Source organism: Balaenoptera physalus (assembly GCF_965194825.1).
Source record: "Balaenoptera physalus genome assembly, chromosome: 1".
In the NCBI taxonomy this organism is placed as follows: Eukaryota; Metazoa; Chordata; class Mammalia; order Artiodactyla; family Balaenopteridae; genus Balaenoptera; species Balaenoptera physalus.
This window is the reverse complement of record NC_138882.1, coordinates 78,489,998-78,507,227: the sequence shown is the minus strand read 5'-3', so window position 1 is coordinate 78,507,227 and position 17,230 is coordinate 78,489,998. Positions and strand designations below refer to the sequence as shown.

Sequence of the window (17,230 nt, the reverse complement as noted above, 5' to 3'; positions counted from 1 at the left end):
CAAGAGGGACCTGAGGGAGCCAGGTCTGGGTTGGAGGAGGGTAAGGCAAAGGGGAACAAGTCAGGTCCAGATGGGAGGCCAGTTCCTCCAACCACATGGGTGAGTGGTGAAGAAAACCCTCTTCTCAGTGCCTGTCCTGTTTCTAGGCAGGATTCCCTGGTAGTATCTGAATCCCATCTGATGCTGTCAGTTCTACCTCTGATCCAGCAGCCCTGTCCAAATGGGTCCAGAGTCTCCAGGCTTACCCCTAGCAACCCCCTATGCTGGGCAATACTTTGTACTGCATGGTGACTTACACTTTTCAATGTGTTTTCCATCCTGTCGTACCATTTGATCCACTCATTAACACTGTGAGGAAATTCAGGCTCTTTGAAGTTAATTAACCTGTCCAATGTCATCTTGCAAGTGACGGACAGATCTCTGTCCCTGCACGTTTCGCCACATGAGGAAAAAAAAAATAGATACTGAGAAAGAAAGGGGAAGAAAGTAATCATGAGTGGTAAGGGTCTTAAAGCCCAGACTGAAGAGGTTGATCAGTATACAGAAGAGCAGGGGAGGGATAGATTGGGAGTTTGGGATTGACATGTACACACTGCTATAGTTAAAATAGATAACCAACAAGGACCTACTGTATAGCACAGGGAACTCTGTTCAATACTCTGTAATAACCTAAATGGACAAAGAATTTGAAATAGAAGAGATACATGTATATGTATAACTGAATCACTCTGCTGTACACCTGAAACACAACATTGTTAATCAACAAAACTCCAATATAAAATAAAAATTAAAAATATATATATATATATACAGAAGAAATTGGAGCTATCTCTGGTGTCTGGGGAAAAGGTGATTTCAGATGAGATATGAGGAATGAGTTGGGGTAGAGAAGTAACTATTTTAAATATAAAGTGAAGTAAACTTTTATTGGAAAATGCCCATTTTCCCATTTTGGGATTGTGAGTCTCCTGCATCAGTCCAGCCTGACCTCCATTCCATTTTGATTTAATCCAGGTGTCACAGCTACCAAAATTTCTCAAGTCCCACATGTCCATCAAGTTGGAGACCTGTTAGGCCTTTAACTGGCTACCACGTCTACTAGCTCCAGGCTCTAAGATGGCTACCAGAACTTGGGCCAGTTCCATGAATAGCACCCAGATAACAGTGGGGGAGAGGCTTGGAATGGGTGTTCCCAGACAGGGGGTCTAGGTGAGAGGTTTCAAATGGAAGGATTAGAGCACCTTCAGGGAGAGGAGTCTTTTATTGTAGGGTGGGGGGAAGCACAGTGTTCCCCTGGCTCAGAAGGGAAGGGAGGGGCCTTGGGTGACACCTTTGAGCTCATTTTTGGGAAGCTTTCTCCTCTTCATAGTATGATAGAGGAAATTCTGAAGGGTGATCTCATTTCCCGTGACCTCCAGGAGTCTAGGGATTCAGCTCATGAAACTTTCATGCCTTTCAAGGTACCATGTCCACAGCAAAGTCTCTTTAGTTTCTCCTGCAGGGCCATTCCCAGGCCTGTAGAAAAATTCCTGGGGTTTGGAGAAGAGTCATAGGCACCCTTACCCTGTCATTTCCATCACTGGTCTCTTCAACCCTTCCTCCACCCCTTCACACCAAAACCCCTCTCCTGTTAGAAGCAGATTTCTCTTTGTTCTCCCTCCTCCTCCTCCTCCACTACCCCTACTTTTCCCAGTCCCCAAAACATACCAGGCTCACAACTTGATTCCTTCAATATTTATTGTAGAAAACAAGGAGTAGGTAGGAAGAGGAGCTCTAGGCCTGGCCAGTGGGTGTTCCAGGGGCCAGCTGGGGATGGAAGACAACAGTCTAGACAATGCACTTGGCAACAGGTTGTGTTTTGAGGTCCATAACACTGCTCAAGAAGTTAACCAGATCAGTTCCAGCCTTCTTGACCAGGGGCGTCAGCTGCTCCTGTGCCTTCTCAAAGTAGGCCCTGGATATGTGAGGGATTAGAAGTCAGGATGAGGGACTGGTAGGGGCCTTCCTGGTGGTGGGAGGTGAGACCCAAGTCCCCAAACTCTAGTGCCTGGTCTATCCTGGCACGGCAAAGCTCCTAGAAGGAGAGGCAAGCCCTCCGCTGGGCAGAGGAACAGACCATAGAGATAGAAATTCAAAGCCCAGTGTCTGCTACCCCTATCTGTCCAAGAGGTCCATGGGATCTGTGGGGTGATGAAGGAATTTTCTCTACAATTTAAACCTCATCCTCCCTAACCCCCACCCCTTACCTCAGTCTTCTGTAGGACCTCCCAGCTTCCCCTCTTTCTCTCTATAGCCCCCTGGTCCATGAACCCCCTTTGTTGAGACTTACTTGGCCTGGATTTGAAGCTCTGAGCCCTTGGCCTTCTCCAGCAGGTCCTTGCCATAGTCGGTCACAATCTGGAAGTACTGAGAGACCAGGTTCTGCAGATTCAGCTCCTCTGCCTGTCTCCGAACCAAAGCCCCTGCACATACACAGAAACACACACACACACACACACACACACACACACACACACACACACATCCTCAGCTGAGTCCCCAACAATAAGTCCCACATCTCTGCCAGTATTCAGCCTCAGCTCTCAGCTCTCTCCCCGAACAGGTATCCAGCTCCAGGTCTTTGGATGCTCTTTCTGGGCTTTAGAGAGGGAATGATTTTTCTTTTAAGCTCTCTGGTTGCCAGACCTGGGCATAGGAGAACAGACAGATGGGCAGCTAGGACCCAAGCACCTTTTCCTCCTTGGGACCCCTCTTCATACCGCACCCACCTTCAAGGCTACAGATGGTAAGGAGAAGCACGGTCATTGCAAGCAGCTTCATGGTGTTAATGGAAGGGAAAGTGGCCTGCGAACAGGTAGGGGCAAGGAAGGTCACTGAAGCGAATGGGCTTCAGCCCCTCCCCAGAGACCCCTACCTACATGTCCACGCCAACCTGGTTCCCTCCTTTTCTACAGATAAATCTTTGGATGCTGCCCACGTCTCTTACTCCCTTACTTTACCTAGTCAGCGTTGCTGTCCTTGCCGTCTGTGCCTGGCCTGGCTAGGGAGGCAGGGGTTATATATCTGTATGCTTCCCCACCCCCCTATCAGGTGACAAGTACTTTGGAGGAGTCCAGTGGGGCAGGGGCTATCCTGGAATAAACAAGTTAGAGATATGGGGGGAGGAGAGGACAGCACGTAGGGGACTCATGGTGATGGGGTAAGAGGCAGGGGGTGCAGGCCTTAATGGATGCCAAAGGGGTATACTTTAGGCCTATTCAAGATCCATTCCTTTGGGGCCTGGGCCCAGTAGTCCTTGGATTTGAATTCTTCAGGAAGCAGGATTCCTAGGGTTCTTTTCCCCTGGAAAGCTCTGACATATCAAGCCCTTAGCCCTTGGTATCTTTGTCCCATTATGGGTATATTTCATCTCCCAACCCCATCCCCTGTCACTGCAACTTGGCAGAGAGGTATTGGGGAAAGGACATAAAATCAGAGACAGGGGTGAGGGGAATGCAGGTTAGGACAATAAGGGTTAGGGTCAGAGGCCGGGTGTCATTGACTCTGTACCTTTTTGAGTTAATGTGTAATGAATGAGATGGGAGAGAAAACACTAGAGCCCAGAATGACCTTCCTGAGTGCTGATCAGTGAGCACAGCCCACCCCCAATAAAACAAATTCAGAAAGCAGCCGCTGCCCTCCCCCTGCATTGGAGTGCTCTGGCAGGAAAAGAGGTGAATGAGAGGCTTCTACCAAGGATAAAGGCTGAAGGTCTCTGGGCATTTGATCACCTTACCAGTTCTAGGCAATGGTCAGCCAATATGAGTCAGCAGGAGCCACAGCATCCCTCTGACAAAGGCCCTGACCCTTGTCCCAGCCCAGACTGTGAGGGAAGGCAGAGGTGCATTCCCCAGGCCCAAGGTATTTGGGTGAAATCAGCTAAATAGATACCAGAAGTATTTGTATCTTTCATCCTTTTGCCCTCAAAGTATACGTAGAGCATTCCTGAGAGATGGGAGTGGTGATGTGAGAGCTAGTGGGGAGGCGACAATAGCCTAAGAAATCTTATTCTATCTTCAACTATTCCCCTGTGGAGCACTTAGTTCTTGAAGGGCACTCCACTGACTTGTCTGTAGCTTTGGAGTGGAGCGCACTGAGGGCAGGAGTCCACATTCCTCGATTTTATTTGCCAACTCTGCCTAAGGAAGCAGGGAAGGAAGGATTAACTTCGGGGGTCAATTGTTTCAGGGAATAGTTCTGCTAGAATTAAGGCTGCAGCCCCTGCTCCTCTACCTCAACTTCTCACACCCATTCCCATTCTACCAGGAGGACAAGAGCGCCAAATTTGAGAGGTGCAGACCTCCAGGAGGGAAGTGTAGGTCCATTTTCCTACGGAGAGCTGTACCTGTGCGTCGAACTCATTTGGAGGTGTACTGTGTTCTGTTCAGGACTGTGAGGAGGAGTCCCCAGGGCCTGGGAGGGTGCGGGGCGCCTAGGGGCGTTCCGAAGCAGTGTTCGAAAGAAGTTTTCACAGTAGTTCCCTCCGCCACCCTTCACAAAACGTGTCTCCAGGCTATGTGGTGGAGGGAACTTCAGTGGCTCAAGCTCCAAGATGCTCCCTCTAGTGTCTTGCACGCTCAAAGGTTTTTCCCGACCTTGGAAAGGCAGGGCGATCTAAGGCCATCGACTTGAGGAGGTCTAAGCAGCTACCAACAAGTCCCGTCTGTCTCTGCAGTGCGGGGGTTGGAGCTCTCTGGATGAGAGGTCTGTCACTCCTTTGCGTCCTCCTCTCCCACTGGCCCATGCTCAGCAGCCAGGCAGCTTTTTTTTTTTTTTTTTTTTTTTTAATCGATTGGGCGGAGCCCAATCAAGGGAGGGTTGGGTCTCTGAAATCTTTTTTTCGCCCGGTTCCAAGATGGTGTTCATGACTACGCTGGGAATGCAACGTGAAGCCGCAGTTCTGCCATCATTCAAGATGGCTGCCCCCATCAAGATGACCGGGGTGTGCCTGGGGGAAAGGGGCAGCATGATGGTATGAGACGGTAAGGGTTATTGCTCCATTGCAAGCCTCGCCTTGAGGCATAGGAATGAAGAGCAGAAAGGCTAGGAAGCTGGGTGAGGTCTGTGGTGGAGGCTAGGATTAGAGAGTGGGGGAGGGTACAGGGGTGACAGGTGGGGGTGAGGGATTAAAGATGGGATGGGAGTGTGGCTTGGGTTCAAGCTCCCCACCGGTGCCCTCTCCCCCCACTTTTCCTGTTCCAGGTCTAGCGTCGGGCCATGTGGAAGTTTCAGGGACTGGGGAGCCGGATAATGGGGCGTGGGGCCCGTGCGGGGTAGAGGGAGCAAAAGCGTCCTTTCCCAGGCGAACCCCGGCCCCTCCCCTGACCTCTGAACTGAAATGGGGAACACGTTGGGCCTGGCACCGATGGGGGCTTTGCCCCGCCGGAGCCCCCGTCGAGAGGAACCTCTCCCCAACCCTGGGAGCTTCGATGAGCTGCACCGGCTGTGCAAAGGTGAGAACTTGGCATCTGGGTGTCTCAAGTTGAAGGGGCAGAGAAGGGGAGGGTCTTGAATGGTGGGTGTCCAGTGATGGGAGCAGAAAGGGGGAGATCACAGCTGGGGCGTGCAGCCTCAGGGAGGATCAGGTGCTCAGTGGAGCGGAGCACTTCCTGTTACAGGACTTGAAAGGAGGTCAATTCCTCCAAAGCACTTTCTATGGGATTGAAAGGGGAGACTACTTCATGGGGTAGGGGTTCCTTGTCTGTGCTTATTCCTTCCCTTCCCCTCCCCTCCACCCGCTTCAGATGTATTCCCAGCACAGATGGAGGGAGTGAAGCTCGTTGTCAACAAGGTTCTGAGCAGCCATTTCCAGGTGCTCCCACTTTTCTGGCCCTTCCTTTCAATTCCTCCCTGCCTGTCTCTGGATCCTCTTCTCCTTTCCTTTGTACTCCAGCCTTAGCCAGGCTATGTGGGACAAAAGAGAGAGAATATGGGGGCTCTCTTTACTTCCTTTGCCTGTGGGACTTGTTGCTTTTAATCTGGTGACCCTCTGTATATGTTGGAATGTTTGGGTTTCTTAAAAGACCTGCTGGATGGGGACAAAATGAAGGATGGGATGGGGGATTGAAATAGAGCAGAAATGCTCTCTCCTCCATTAACTTCTCTTTCCTCAGGTGGCTCACACTGTGCACATGAGTGCTCTGGGCTTGCCGGGCTATCACCTCCATGCGGCCTATGCAGGGGACTGGCAACTTAGCCCAACTGAGGTGAGGGCTCCACACACCTGGGTTATCTCCCTAAAAGCCCAGCTAGGACCCAGGTGTAGGGGAGGAGGAAATGTGTGTGTTATGGGGAAGAATGGGCAGGGCACCTCCTCCGGGTTTCTGCTGAATGGGAGAGGGTGGGGAAACATTTCTGTGATGAGCTGGGAGTTTGTCCTTGTGGCTCCACTAGGGGGCGCCGGGTACCGTTAAAGAAATCCTACATTTGGATTTAGGCTGAGTGGTGCCACCCAGCTCAGTCTTAGTCTGGACACTCTTCAACAGGTGTTCCCCACTGTGGTCGGGGATATGGATAGCAGTGGCAGCCTCAACGCCCAGGTCCTGCTCCTCTTGGCAGAGCGGCTCCGAGCCAAGGCTGTCTTCCAGGTGACCCATGGTTCCTGCCTTCATCTACTGAAGCATTTCCTCTTTCTCCCTCATGAGTGTCCTGCTCTGGGGGCTCAGGGGGAGGAGCAGAGGCAACAGTGATCATAAATAGGGAGGGAGATTTTACTTTTCCCTCTCCCTACCCAGACGCAGCAGGCCAAGTTCCTGACGTGGCAGTTTGATGGCGAGTATCGAGGAGATGACTACACAGCCACTCTGACCCTAGGAAATCCTGACCTGATTGGGGAATCGGGTGAGGAGTTGGTACAGGGTTCTTTTTGTCTTGGCTGCCCACTTGCTAATGCTGGCTATGCCTCTTCATTGTCTGTACAGTTCAGGGATTAGAAAAGAAACTTTCTGGGGCAGGCTGGGGTGGGGGGCTGCTGGGGGTGAGGTAGAGGGCCTGTCTGTATGAGTGACTCCATGTCTCCCCACCCCACAGTGATCATGGTCGCTCATTTCCTGCAGAGCCTCACTCATCGGCTGGTGTTGGGAGGAGAGCTAGTTTATCACCGGCGGCCAGGAGAAGAGGGGGCCATTTTGACACTGGCTGGGAAGTACTCGGGTATGGGGTGAGGAGGAATAGTGACAGGGAGGGAAATTCTGGACTTGGCTGGGGTCCTGGCCTGTGTGCTAGTACAGTAACACTCCTTTTCACTTGTACTTTGCTTTTGACAGCTGTACACTGGGTAGCTACCTTGAACGTGGGATCAGGTGGGGCCCATGCAAGTTATTACCACAAGGCAAATGAACAGGTGAGTCTACTGATCCCATCCCCCGCCCCAACAAACCCCTCCCAACCTCCACAGGCCCTGCTGACCCACTATTCTTCCTACCCTCGCTACATATACGTTTCACGCGCACCTTCATTCTGCTGATGCCCTGTCAGGACTCCTCTAGTCTTCACTGAGAAAGATCCCTCTCCCATCCTTGCCCGTGGTTCTCAGGTTCAGGTTGGAGTGGAGTTTGAGGCAAATACGAGGCTACAAGACACAACTTTCTCCTTTGGTTACCACCTGACTCTGCCCCAGGCCAACATGGTATTTAGAGGTGAGGGTTATTCAGATGACATTCGGAGGTGCTGAGGGATTGGGGTGGGGGACAGCGGGAGGGAAGCCCCACCTTACTCTGCTGGCCCCTTTCTCCGAGCCCTGTTAGATAACCTAGTGTATATTCTCTTCCCCAACAGGCTTGGTGGATAGTAACTGGTGTGTGGGTGCTGTGCTGGAGAAGAAGATGCCCCCCCTGCCCGTCACCCTCGCCCTTGGAGCCTTCCTTAATCACTGGCGCAACAGATTCCACTGTGGCTTCAGCATCACTGTGGGCTGAGGTTGTCCCAGAGCCAGCCCCCATAACAGCTGGAACCTCTGAGTCAGGTGCCCTGGGGCCAGGAACTAGGCCCCTCTCAAGAGCCCACCTTGCTGGGTGACCTCTAGGTCCCAGGAGCAGAGTGGGGACAATACATGCCCTCCTCCAAACTGGAGCTGCCACAGAGGCAGCTGCTGAGGCAGTGGTTTGAGGCTCCCACCTCTGCCATCAGCCCCAGTTTCATCTTCCCATACTCTTATGGCTCTGGACTAACGGAGAAGGATTAAGGGGTCTGGCTGGGTGCATTTTCTCCCCTCACTCCCACCTCCTTCATTCCCTTATGGATTAAAGCTCCTAGCCTCTTCCTCTTCAGCGCAGAAAAATCTGCATGGGATTAGCTCCCCATCCTGTTTTCCATCCCAGAGTTTCCCAAGGCTGGGAAAGAAGGGCTGAAGGGCTAAATCTTTGACCTCAGAAAGTGGGGCCCACCTATTCCCAGACGGAGCTTCTTTACCTCTTAGCCCTGAGGCTTCCTCCTTCCCCATCTTCTGTGCTTCCAGAGAACCACTTTGTCCCCATGGCCACCCCTCATTCTCCCCATTACTGCATGAAGAGGCAGATATTGCTTTAATCTTTCATTGCAACCAGTGAGCTCCCTGTTTACTGGCTCCAGCCTCTGGTCCGAGCATTTTCCCCTTTCCAGTCCAGCGTGTCCAGGTGGGCTGGGGAAGGAGGTGAACTGGGCCTCAGCTGCAGGTCTCCTGGAGCAGTGGCACCATGGTGGACAGTCCCCTGGATGTTCGCGATTTGGTACCAATATGCATTGTTAATGCTTCGGAGCTCAGCCAACGGGCCCAGCAGCTTCGCATATAGGAACCTTTGGGGTCACCAGGGAAGGATGAGAGAGATAGGCAGCTGAGAGTATTGTCCTGAGGCCCTGACCCCCTAAACTGCCTCTCTGTGAAGCTAGGTCTGAACACTAGGGAAAATATGCTCTGATGTGACAAATGTATCAGAAGTTCCAAAGGTCCCCAGTGGGGCCTCTATCTGACACTGACTTCTCTCACCATGCCATTTTTCTTGAACCCAGAGCTCAGAGGGCCAAGTGTGAAGAAAGCCCCAGACTTTGCCAGATACTCAGCTGTGTGGAATCTGAGGATCTGGCCTTCTAGAGCAGGTTCTAGAAGGTGGGTGTGTTCTATGATATAAAGCAACCCTCTCCTGGCCAAACTGGCACATGGAGGAATAAGCAAAACAGAAGTGGAGTGTACTTCAGAGCCTGGTTAGATCATGGACTGTTGAACCAGGGACTGGCGTTGGCCATGAAACTGAACGACCATAACTTCAAGGGGAATGAAAAATTAAAGGAATTGGACCAGTGGAGAGGAGGGGAAGGGCCAAGGAAAGAGAGTGAACAAGGTTCTTGAAAGGCTGTTTTAGTCTGGAGGAGTTGGATTGGTGAGGTGATGGATGTCATCAATCTCAGGAATGCTATTATACCAAGCCTGTGAGCTACTACTTTGCATCTCTCCTGAATAAAAAAATCTGGAAAAAGTGAGATGAAACAGCAGGAGCAATTTGAATGCCGGAACTCTATGAGATGGGAGGGAAGGACTAGACCCCCAGGGGCCCTGGTTTCCCAAAGGAAAGGACAGTAAAAGCACTCATCCTGAGTTCAGTATCTCCCTAACTCCTTCCCACCCTGGCGCAGCCTCCACGCGCCCAGTCCCACTGTACTGGTCCCAGGGATTTTGCTGCTGGCCTTTGATATAGCTCTGCAGAGTCAGCGCTATCTCCTCTTGCAACTGATCAGTCCCCTCTCTCTGGGTTATCCCAGGCTGGTCTGTAAGATAGGGAGTGGGGAAGGACAAGGTGGGAGGTTGCGGGTGGCCTGCATGGTGCCCTGGGGAGCCAAGACTGGGATAGACCCATTCCACAGGTTTGAAGACTAAAAGGCCTGGATGGATGGATTCAGGGAGCTGGGAGTTTGGGCAGAGGTGGTGGAACAAAAGCTTCTGGGCTTTGAGGGATGCTTCCCAGGAGAGAAGAGGGCCATGGCATCCATGAACACATACTCCAGGCTCCTGGAGCTGCAGTCGGTGCAGTGTCCTATGGAAGCCGAAGAGAACTCCAAAAAACTCTTCCTGGAACCCCACTGTGGGAGATACCAGGCTTAGGAGCCTTCAGGTCACCTCGCCACATACCATACCGAAGGGATGCATGCCCTCTACTGTTCTAGCACCATCTCACCATGCACTGCATCTTCTACTGTGTAGCTAAGAGGCCTGCAGAGGAAGTTTTGTGTTTGGAGACAGAAAGTGGTATTGAGTGCAATGTGACATTTCTACAGCTGCTTCCGTGAGAAGGGAGATCTGGTCCTCCATGGGCCAGAGCAGGAAACCTGCTGTTTAGACTCTAGCCTGAACTTCGGAGAGGGAGAGGAACTCCCAGTTCTGATTGAGACACTTAAAAAAGCTGGGAATTCAAGACCTGGTACTTGAAAAGGCTGAGTGATGGGTTAGTTTCGTTAGTGACCTTTTTTTTTGGTGGAGGGTGGGGGTGGTGAGGGTGGGATTATAATTTACTGGAGTGTTTTCTTCCTGAAAGGTAAGGGGAGGTCACAAACGAAAGGGGCAGATCCTTGGTGAGCCTGATGATTTGCTGTACCATGAAAGCGTTGATGTCTGCGAAATGCGTGAGCAGAGGCAGTACAGGGAACTGGGTGGGCGGTGCTGGTGATGGATGAACAGATGAGCTGGAGGCTGCAGAGATCAGAGCCTGGGTGAGAGGCCCCGGTCCTAGGGAGCTCTTTTAGGCCTCTCCAGCTTTATCTTGGAAGGGTTCCGGGCTAAGGAGTCTGCCTCGGCTGGGGTTCTGGAGAAGTCCTGCTCTCTGTTGGTGCGTGGCACACAGCCCCCTCCCTCAGATCAGCCTCCTTGGGCACCCTTTTGGTCACATTTCAGCTTGAATCCTGTAAATGCTCACCCTGAACTGCACAAACTGGTCAAACGTGGTGCCCATGTGGCGAGTTTGGGCCCCGGCAGTGTCTGGACTAGCTCTCTCTCCTCCTCAGCTGCATCGACGCTTGCTGTGCCCGTCGCCGGGCCTGTCTTGCTCACCGCAACGCCCGGGCTTCTGCCCATGGGATCACTGTGCCCGGGGAAGGGATGTGACAAAGCTATTGAGACCAGCAGAGAGCACCTTTCTCTGTCAGCCCCTGGTCTGGGGCCCTCGGACACTCTGCGTAATGAAGGACGCAGGGGAGGGAGGAGGGTTCTTTTTTTTTTTTTTAATTAATTAATTAATTTTTTTGGGCTATATTGGGTCTTTGTTTCTGTGCGAGGGCTTTCTCTAGTTGCGGCAAGCGGGGGCCCCTCTTCATCGCGGTGCGCGGGCCTCTCACTGTTGCGGCCTCTCTCGTTGCGGAGCACAGGCTCCAGACACACAGGCTCAGTAGTTGTGGCTCCCGGGCCTAGTTGCTCCGCGGCATGTGGGATCTTCCCAGACCAGGGCTCGAACCCATGTCCCCTGCATTGGCAGGCAGATTCTCAACCACTGCACCACGAGGGAAGCCCTGGAGGAGAGTTCTTGAGGCCTCCTTGGGCTTGGCTGACGTCCCAGGGGCTCCAGGTGGTAGGGAGTTCCTGTACACTTTCCCCGACCTGTGAGTCACTGCAGCAGAAAACAATGCACTGTGGGAAGGAAAAAAAGGATAGACAATAAAGTGGGAACAGTATAAGGAGATGTTTGGCTTCTGGGGGAGCACTGAAGAGGGGGGGCTCGTGATACCAAAAACAGCACCTTATGTTTGCATAGCTTTATAATTTCAAAGCTTCTGAGGTTAAGTCTCACTGAATGAAACAATCCTGTGGGTGGAGAGGGCAGGTGTTATTATCCATATTTTTCAGAAACAGACTGACATTCCAGTGACAGGTCCAAGGTCACAAAATCCTTATGTGATGTAGACTGAATTCAAGATTTTTTGACTTCTACAGTTTCCTTTCCACTGCTCCATATTGAAAAGCAGTGTGACGTCATGGAGAAAGCAAGGGTCTGGTGAATACTGACTCTACAACTTTTCAGCTGAGTGGACTTGGACAAGTTGATTTCTGTTACTTTAAGTTGATTACAAGTTACATTATCTTTTGGGGGCAGAGCCTTATTACCTGGCACAGAGAAAAAACATTAAATAATTCAACAATTATCAAGTACCTACTAAGTGACAGGCACTATATTTGAGAGATGGAAGAGTAAAAGCAAGCCATATAAATATCTAGGGGAAGAGCATTCCAGGTAGAGGCAATGGCAAGTGCAAGTATAAGAAGTTACAACAGTCTTGAGAATAGTGTGCTTGGTGTGTTTGAGAACGGCATTGATGTCAGCATGGCTGGGATGGGTTGAGCAAGGGGAAGAGTAGGAAGTAAAATCTGAGAGGTGGTATGGAGGAGCTGGACCATGAGATCATGGACCATAAGAGAGAGGAGGAGCCCTTGGAGTTTTTGAGCAGAATAGTGACATTGTCTGACTTGTTTCAGAAAGCTTACTCTTCCTGCCCTGTGGAGAACACGCTGTGGGAACAAGGGCAAAGCATAGTCAGTGGAGGGACATAGTGGATTCTCGGGATGTTAGGGGGCCAACTCACTGTCCTTCTTCATGCCAGCATCTAGGCATTTCTGCAACCTGCAGGCTGGGCAGTGGCGCCTCTGGGCCTTGTTGACCTTCCAGCTTCCAGCAAAGGGGCACGTGAGACCGGTGCTTTTGCTGACTGTTCGCCTGAGAGGACAGAGACATTGTGAGGGTTGGGGATGGCAGCGAGCAGGTAGGTATGTGAGGGGCTGAAATGAAATGGTCAAAAAGAAACTATGGTGGGAATTCCCTGGCAGTCCAGTGGCTATGAAACAGGAGGGAAGGGGGCAGGGCACAACCTTTGAAAGAATGACATAGCCCAAGGACATGACATAAACTGATTAGAATCAAATGGGTCCAAGATGGCAGACAAGTCGAGTTCCACTAGACCTTGAGCCTCAGTATACGCTCACTGTAACACATCTGCAAGCTAAATGACACACCCACAGGTGCCATAACAGTTCCAAGGCTGACCATAAGGATCAAAAAGCGGGTGGTGGCCTAATTCCTGGAAATCCCCACCCCTTCCTGAAATAGCTGGAATACTCCTCCCACTTATTAGCCTATGAAACTACCCACCCCTATAAAAACTGACAACCCCATACCCTGGTGCCTTTCTCGCCTTCTGAGATGGCCCACACTCTGTCTGTGGAGTGTGCTTCTCTCTAAATAAATCAACTTCTTACCTATCGCTTTGTCTCTCACTGAATTCTTTCTGCGATGAGACATCAAGAACCTGAGCTTCATTAAGTCCTGAAACCAGGTATGTGATCTCAGCTGGAAGACCGTGGGTTTTGGCCGGGTTCGAGTCCTGGCTGAGAGGGTTCAAGTCCAAATCTGAGTTTTGGCCGGGTTCGAGGCCCAGACAAGTGGGTTCAAGTCCCAATCGGTCTAGGCTGGGTTCGAGTCCCAATCTGAGGTGCACGGTTTCAGTTAGGACTATGTGCTTTCACTGCCGAGGGCCTGGGGTTCAATCCCTGGTTGGGGAACTAAGATCCCGCAAGCCAAGTGGCCAAAAAAAAAAAAAAAAAAAAAAAAAAATCTGTGGTGACAGGGGCTACTCTGAGCTGTGCCCAGAGGTCCCTAGGGGTAGAGAGGTTACAACACATCTCAAGCATTTCCATGGGGGCACAGAATCAGTCAGGAAGGCCTAGTTGATGCTGTACTAGTTTGGTGCTTTGCAGGTAGTGAGTACCCTTGACTAAGGGGTTGTGTCCATAGGACAAGCACTCAGCCTTCCCTCTGTTATTTTGCCTCATGTTTATACAAGTGATGAGGTTGGCAATTTGTAGCGTGCTAGCCACAGTGTAGTTAGGCTTCAGGATGCAGGAGTGATGTAACTGGACAAGCTTGGGCATGTGCCAGGGCTTAAAGGCTGCCTGGCAGGCAGTTTGGGAGGGCGTTTCTTTTGGGGAGGAGGTTCTCACCTGAAGGAACCCTTGCAGTCCTCAAAAGGCAGGGCATGGAAGTGACAGCGTGTGGCTCAGTGCCTGCACACCACACAATTCCTTGGCTCATCTTCCTCACTGGCCCTGGCTTCAGGTGTTGCAATGGCTGTCACAGGCCCCTGAATGTCAGAGGGGTTATCAGTAAGCTCTGGACCACCCTTGACCTTCTTCCCCTCCTGCAGAGCCTCTTCCCAAACCTGCCCTCGGCCTGACCCCCTGCATTGTCTGCACTTTATTGCTTTTAGTCTCTGGACCCCAAAAGTTTTCCTACCTGCTTCTCTTCCCACTCTGACCCTGCTTTCCCCTTGAGCTCAAGAGCTGCTAGTGTTTAGAGTTAGGGATTACGGCCCTCAGTATCTGGAAAACGAGGATAGAAACTGCTCCTTATCAGATACATGTAGATTTTCCCTATTGCTGAGCAGAGAGGGAGAGAGAGCGAGCTTTTTCACATGCAGTATGTCAACAGTAAAAGAATAGGCATAACAATTGTACAAAGCTCCCAAAAGGAAAGTTCTTCAAAAGAGACTGGGGTCTAATTAAGGGCTTATGTAAAGAGCTAGAAGAGGTCCCACTTCCCAACAAGGGAGGGCTGAGAATTAAATCAGAATGGCCTCTAAAACGTTAGATATATGGGATTGATCTGGGGGCTCTTGCACCAGCGCTGGCATCATGGGAGTGTGCCCTGTGCAGTCACACAGTCTCTGTGCTCAGAGGGATCTTGGGCTTGGTTTAATGCTCTGATGTTGCCGCTGTCTTGAAATTCTTTTTTTTTTTTAAATACATTTATTTATTTATCTATTTTTGGCTGTGTTGGGTCTTCGTTGCTGTGCATGGGCTTTCTGTAGTCGTGGTACGCGGACTTCTCATTGCTGTGGCTTCTCTTGTTGCAGAGCATGGGCTCTACGCGTGCGGGCTTCAGCCCGTTGTGGTACTTGGGGTAAGTAGTTGTGGCACACGGGCTTAGTTGCTCCGCGGCATGTGGGATCTTCCCGGACCAGGGCTCGAACCCGTGTTCCCTGCATTGGCAGGTGGATTATTAACTACTGTGCCACCAGGGAGGTCCTGTCTTGAAATTCTTGATGATGTTTGAACAAGGAGCTCTGCATTTTCATTTTTCAGTGGGCCCTGCAAATTATGTACCTGGTTTGTATGGAGCCAAGATGAAGGACATCTAATTAATAAGCTTAAGAATCAGAAGTAGGAGCCTTCACTGGGGTTGTCTAGTGCTCCATAGACACTGAAGAATATTTTTGCAAGTGTAGAAAGTGTGTATGTGTCCAGATGGCCAAGAGGCAGTTGAAAATATGCTCAACATCGCTAATTATTAGAGAAATGCAAATCAAAACTGCCATGACAGAAGAACGGATAAGTGACCTGGAAGACAGAATGGTGGAATTCACTGCTGCGGAACAGACTAAAGAAAAAAGAATGAAAAGAAATGAAGACAGCCTAAGAGACCTCTGGGACAACATTAAACGCAACAACATTCGCATTATAGGGGTCCCAGAAGGAGAAGAGAGAGAGAAAGGACCAGAGAAAATATTTGAAGAGATTATAGTCGAAAACTTCCCTAACATGGGAAAGGAAATAGCCACCCAAGTCCAGGAAGCGCAGAGAGTCCCATACAGAATAAACCCAAGGAGAAACACGCTGAGACACATAGTAATCAAAGTGGCAAAAATTAAAGACAAAGAAAAATTACTGAAAGCAGCAAGGGAAAAACGACAAATAACATACAAGGGAACTCCCATAAGGTTAACAGCTGATTTCTCAGCAGAAACTCTGCAAGCCAGAAGGGAGTGGCATGATATACTTAAAGTGATGAAAGGGAAGAACCTACAACCAAGATTACTCTACCCGGCAAGGATCTCATTTAGATTTGATGGAGAAATCAAAAGCTTTACAGACAGGGCTTCCCTGGTGGCGCAGTGGTTGAGAATCTGCCTGCCAATGCAGGGGTCACGGGTTCGAGACCTGGTCTGGGAAGATCCCACATGCCGCGGGGCAGCTAGGCCCTTGAGCCACAATTACTGAGCCTGCGCGTCTGGAGCCTGTGCTCCGCAACGGGAGAGGCCGCGATAATGAGAGGCCCGTGCACCGCGATGAAGAGTGGCCCCCACTTGCCACAACTGGAGAAAGCCCTCGCACAGAAATGAAGACCCAACACAGCCAAAAATAAATATAAATTAATAAAAAAAAAAAAAAAAAAAAAAAAAAAGCTTTACAGACAAGCAAAAGCTAAGAGAATTCAGCACCACCAAACCAGCTCTACAACAAATGCTAAAGGAACTTCTCTAAGTGGGAAACACAAGAGAAGAAAAGCACCTACAAAAACAAACCCAAAACAATTAAGAAAATGGTCATAGGAACATATATATCGATAATTACCTTAAACGTGAATGGATTAAACGCCCCAACCAAAAGACATAGACTGGCGGAATGGATACAAAAACAGGACCCATATATATGCTGTCTACAAGAGACCCACTTTAGACCTAGGGACACATACAGACTGAAAGTTAGGGGATGGAAAAAGATATTCCATGCAAATGGAAAGCAAAAGAAAGCTGGAGTAGCTATACTCATATCAGATAAAATAGACTTTAAAATAAAGAATGTTACAAGAGACAAGGAAGGACACTACATAATGATCCAGGGATCAATCCAAGAAGAAGATATAACAATTATAAATATATATGCACCCAACATAAGAGCACCTCAATACATAAGGCAACTGCTAACAGCTATAAAAGAGGAAATCGACAGTAACACACTAATAGTGTGGGACTTTAACACTTCACTTACACCAATGGACAGATCATCCAAAATGAAAATAAATAAGGAAACAGAAGCTTTAAATGACACAATAGACCAGATAGATTTAATTGATATATATAGGACATTCCATCCAAAAACAGCAGATTACACGTTCTTCTCAAGTGCGCACGGAACATTCTCCAGGATAGATCACATCTTGGGTCACAAATCAAGCCTCAGTAAATTTAAGAAAATTGAAATCATACCAAGCATCTTTTCTGACCACAACGCTATGAGATTAGAAATGAATTACAGGGAAAAAAACGTAAAAAAGACAAACACATGGAGGCTAAACAATACGTTACTAAAAAACCAAGAGATTACTGAAGAAATCAAAGAGGAAATAAAAAAATACCTAGAGACAAATGACAATGAAAACACGACGACCCAAAACCTATGGGATGC

At 49.8% G+C, this 17,230-nt stretch overlaps 3 protein-coding genes across 9 annotated transcripts; 1 reads left to right on the top strand and 2 right to left on the bottom strand.

Annotated features, from left to right (window-relative positions):
- Positions 1–1,719: 1,719 nt before the first annotated feature.
- APOA2 (apolipoprotein A2) lies at positions 1,720–3,083 on the bottom strand. The gene is made up of 4 exons (XM_082415207.1): positions 3,000–3,083; positions 2,769–2,844; positions 2,330–2,462; positions 1,720–1,954 (listed from the first exon to the last, which is right to left on the bottom strand). Exons 2-4 carry the CDS (start codon positions 2,818–2,820, stop codon positions 1,828–1,830), a joined length of 312 nt encoding a protein of 103 aa, XP_082271333.1. The 5' UTR covers positions 2,821–2,844; positions 3,000–3,083; the 3' UTR covers positions 1,720–1,827.
- A 1,720-nt stretch (positions 3,084–4,803) lies between these two features.
- On the top strand, positions 4,804–9,504 carry TOMM40L (translocase of outer mitochondrial membrane 40 like). 7 transcript variants are annotated; one of them, XM_082410333.1, is made up of 10 exons: positions 4,806–5,021; positions 5,242–5,492; positions 5,784–5,851; positions 6,153–6,245; positions 6,525–6,626; positions 6,774–6,879; positions 7,069–7,191; positions 7,305–7,381; positions 7,574–7,676; positions 7,816–9,504. In XM_082410333.1, exons 2-10 carry the CDS (start codon positions 5,378–5,380, stop codon positions 7,953–7,955), a joined length of 927 nt encoding a protein of 308 aa, XP_082266459.1. In that variant the 5' UTR covers positions 4,806–5,021; positions 5,242–5,377; the 3' UTR covers positions 7,956–9,504. The 7 variants fall into 7 exon arrangements, with proteins under 7 accessions (XP_082266462.1, XP_082266458.1, XP_082266459.1 ...); XM_082410331.1 differs by having other exon boundaries at positions 4,807–5,011; XM_082410332.1 differs by lacking the exon at positions 7,574–7,676 and having other exon boundaries at positions 4,805–5,021.
- NR1I3 (nuclear receptor subfamily 1 group I member 3) lies at positions 8,681–15,355 on the bottom strand (the record flags this gene model as incomplete). The annotated part of the gene is given in 14 exon segments (XM_082448740.1): positions 8,681–8,725; positions 8,727–8,811; positions 9,672–9,971; positions 9,974–10,011; positions 10,013–10,089; positions 10,185–10,276; positions 10,278–10,335; positions 10,520–10,663; positions 10,666–10,696; positions 10,920–10,975; positions 10,978–11,004; positions 11,007–11,049; positions 11,053–11,084; positions 12,577–15,355. Coding segments are annotated over 14 exon segments (1,341 nt in total). The 5' UTR covers positions 12,890–15,355.
- Between the last annotated feature and the right edge of the window lie 1,875 nt (positions 15,356–17,230).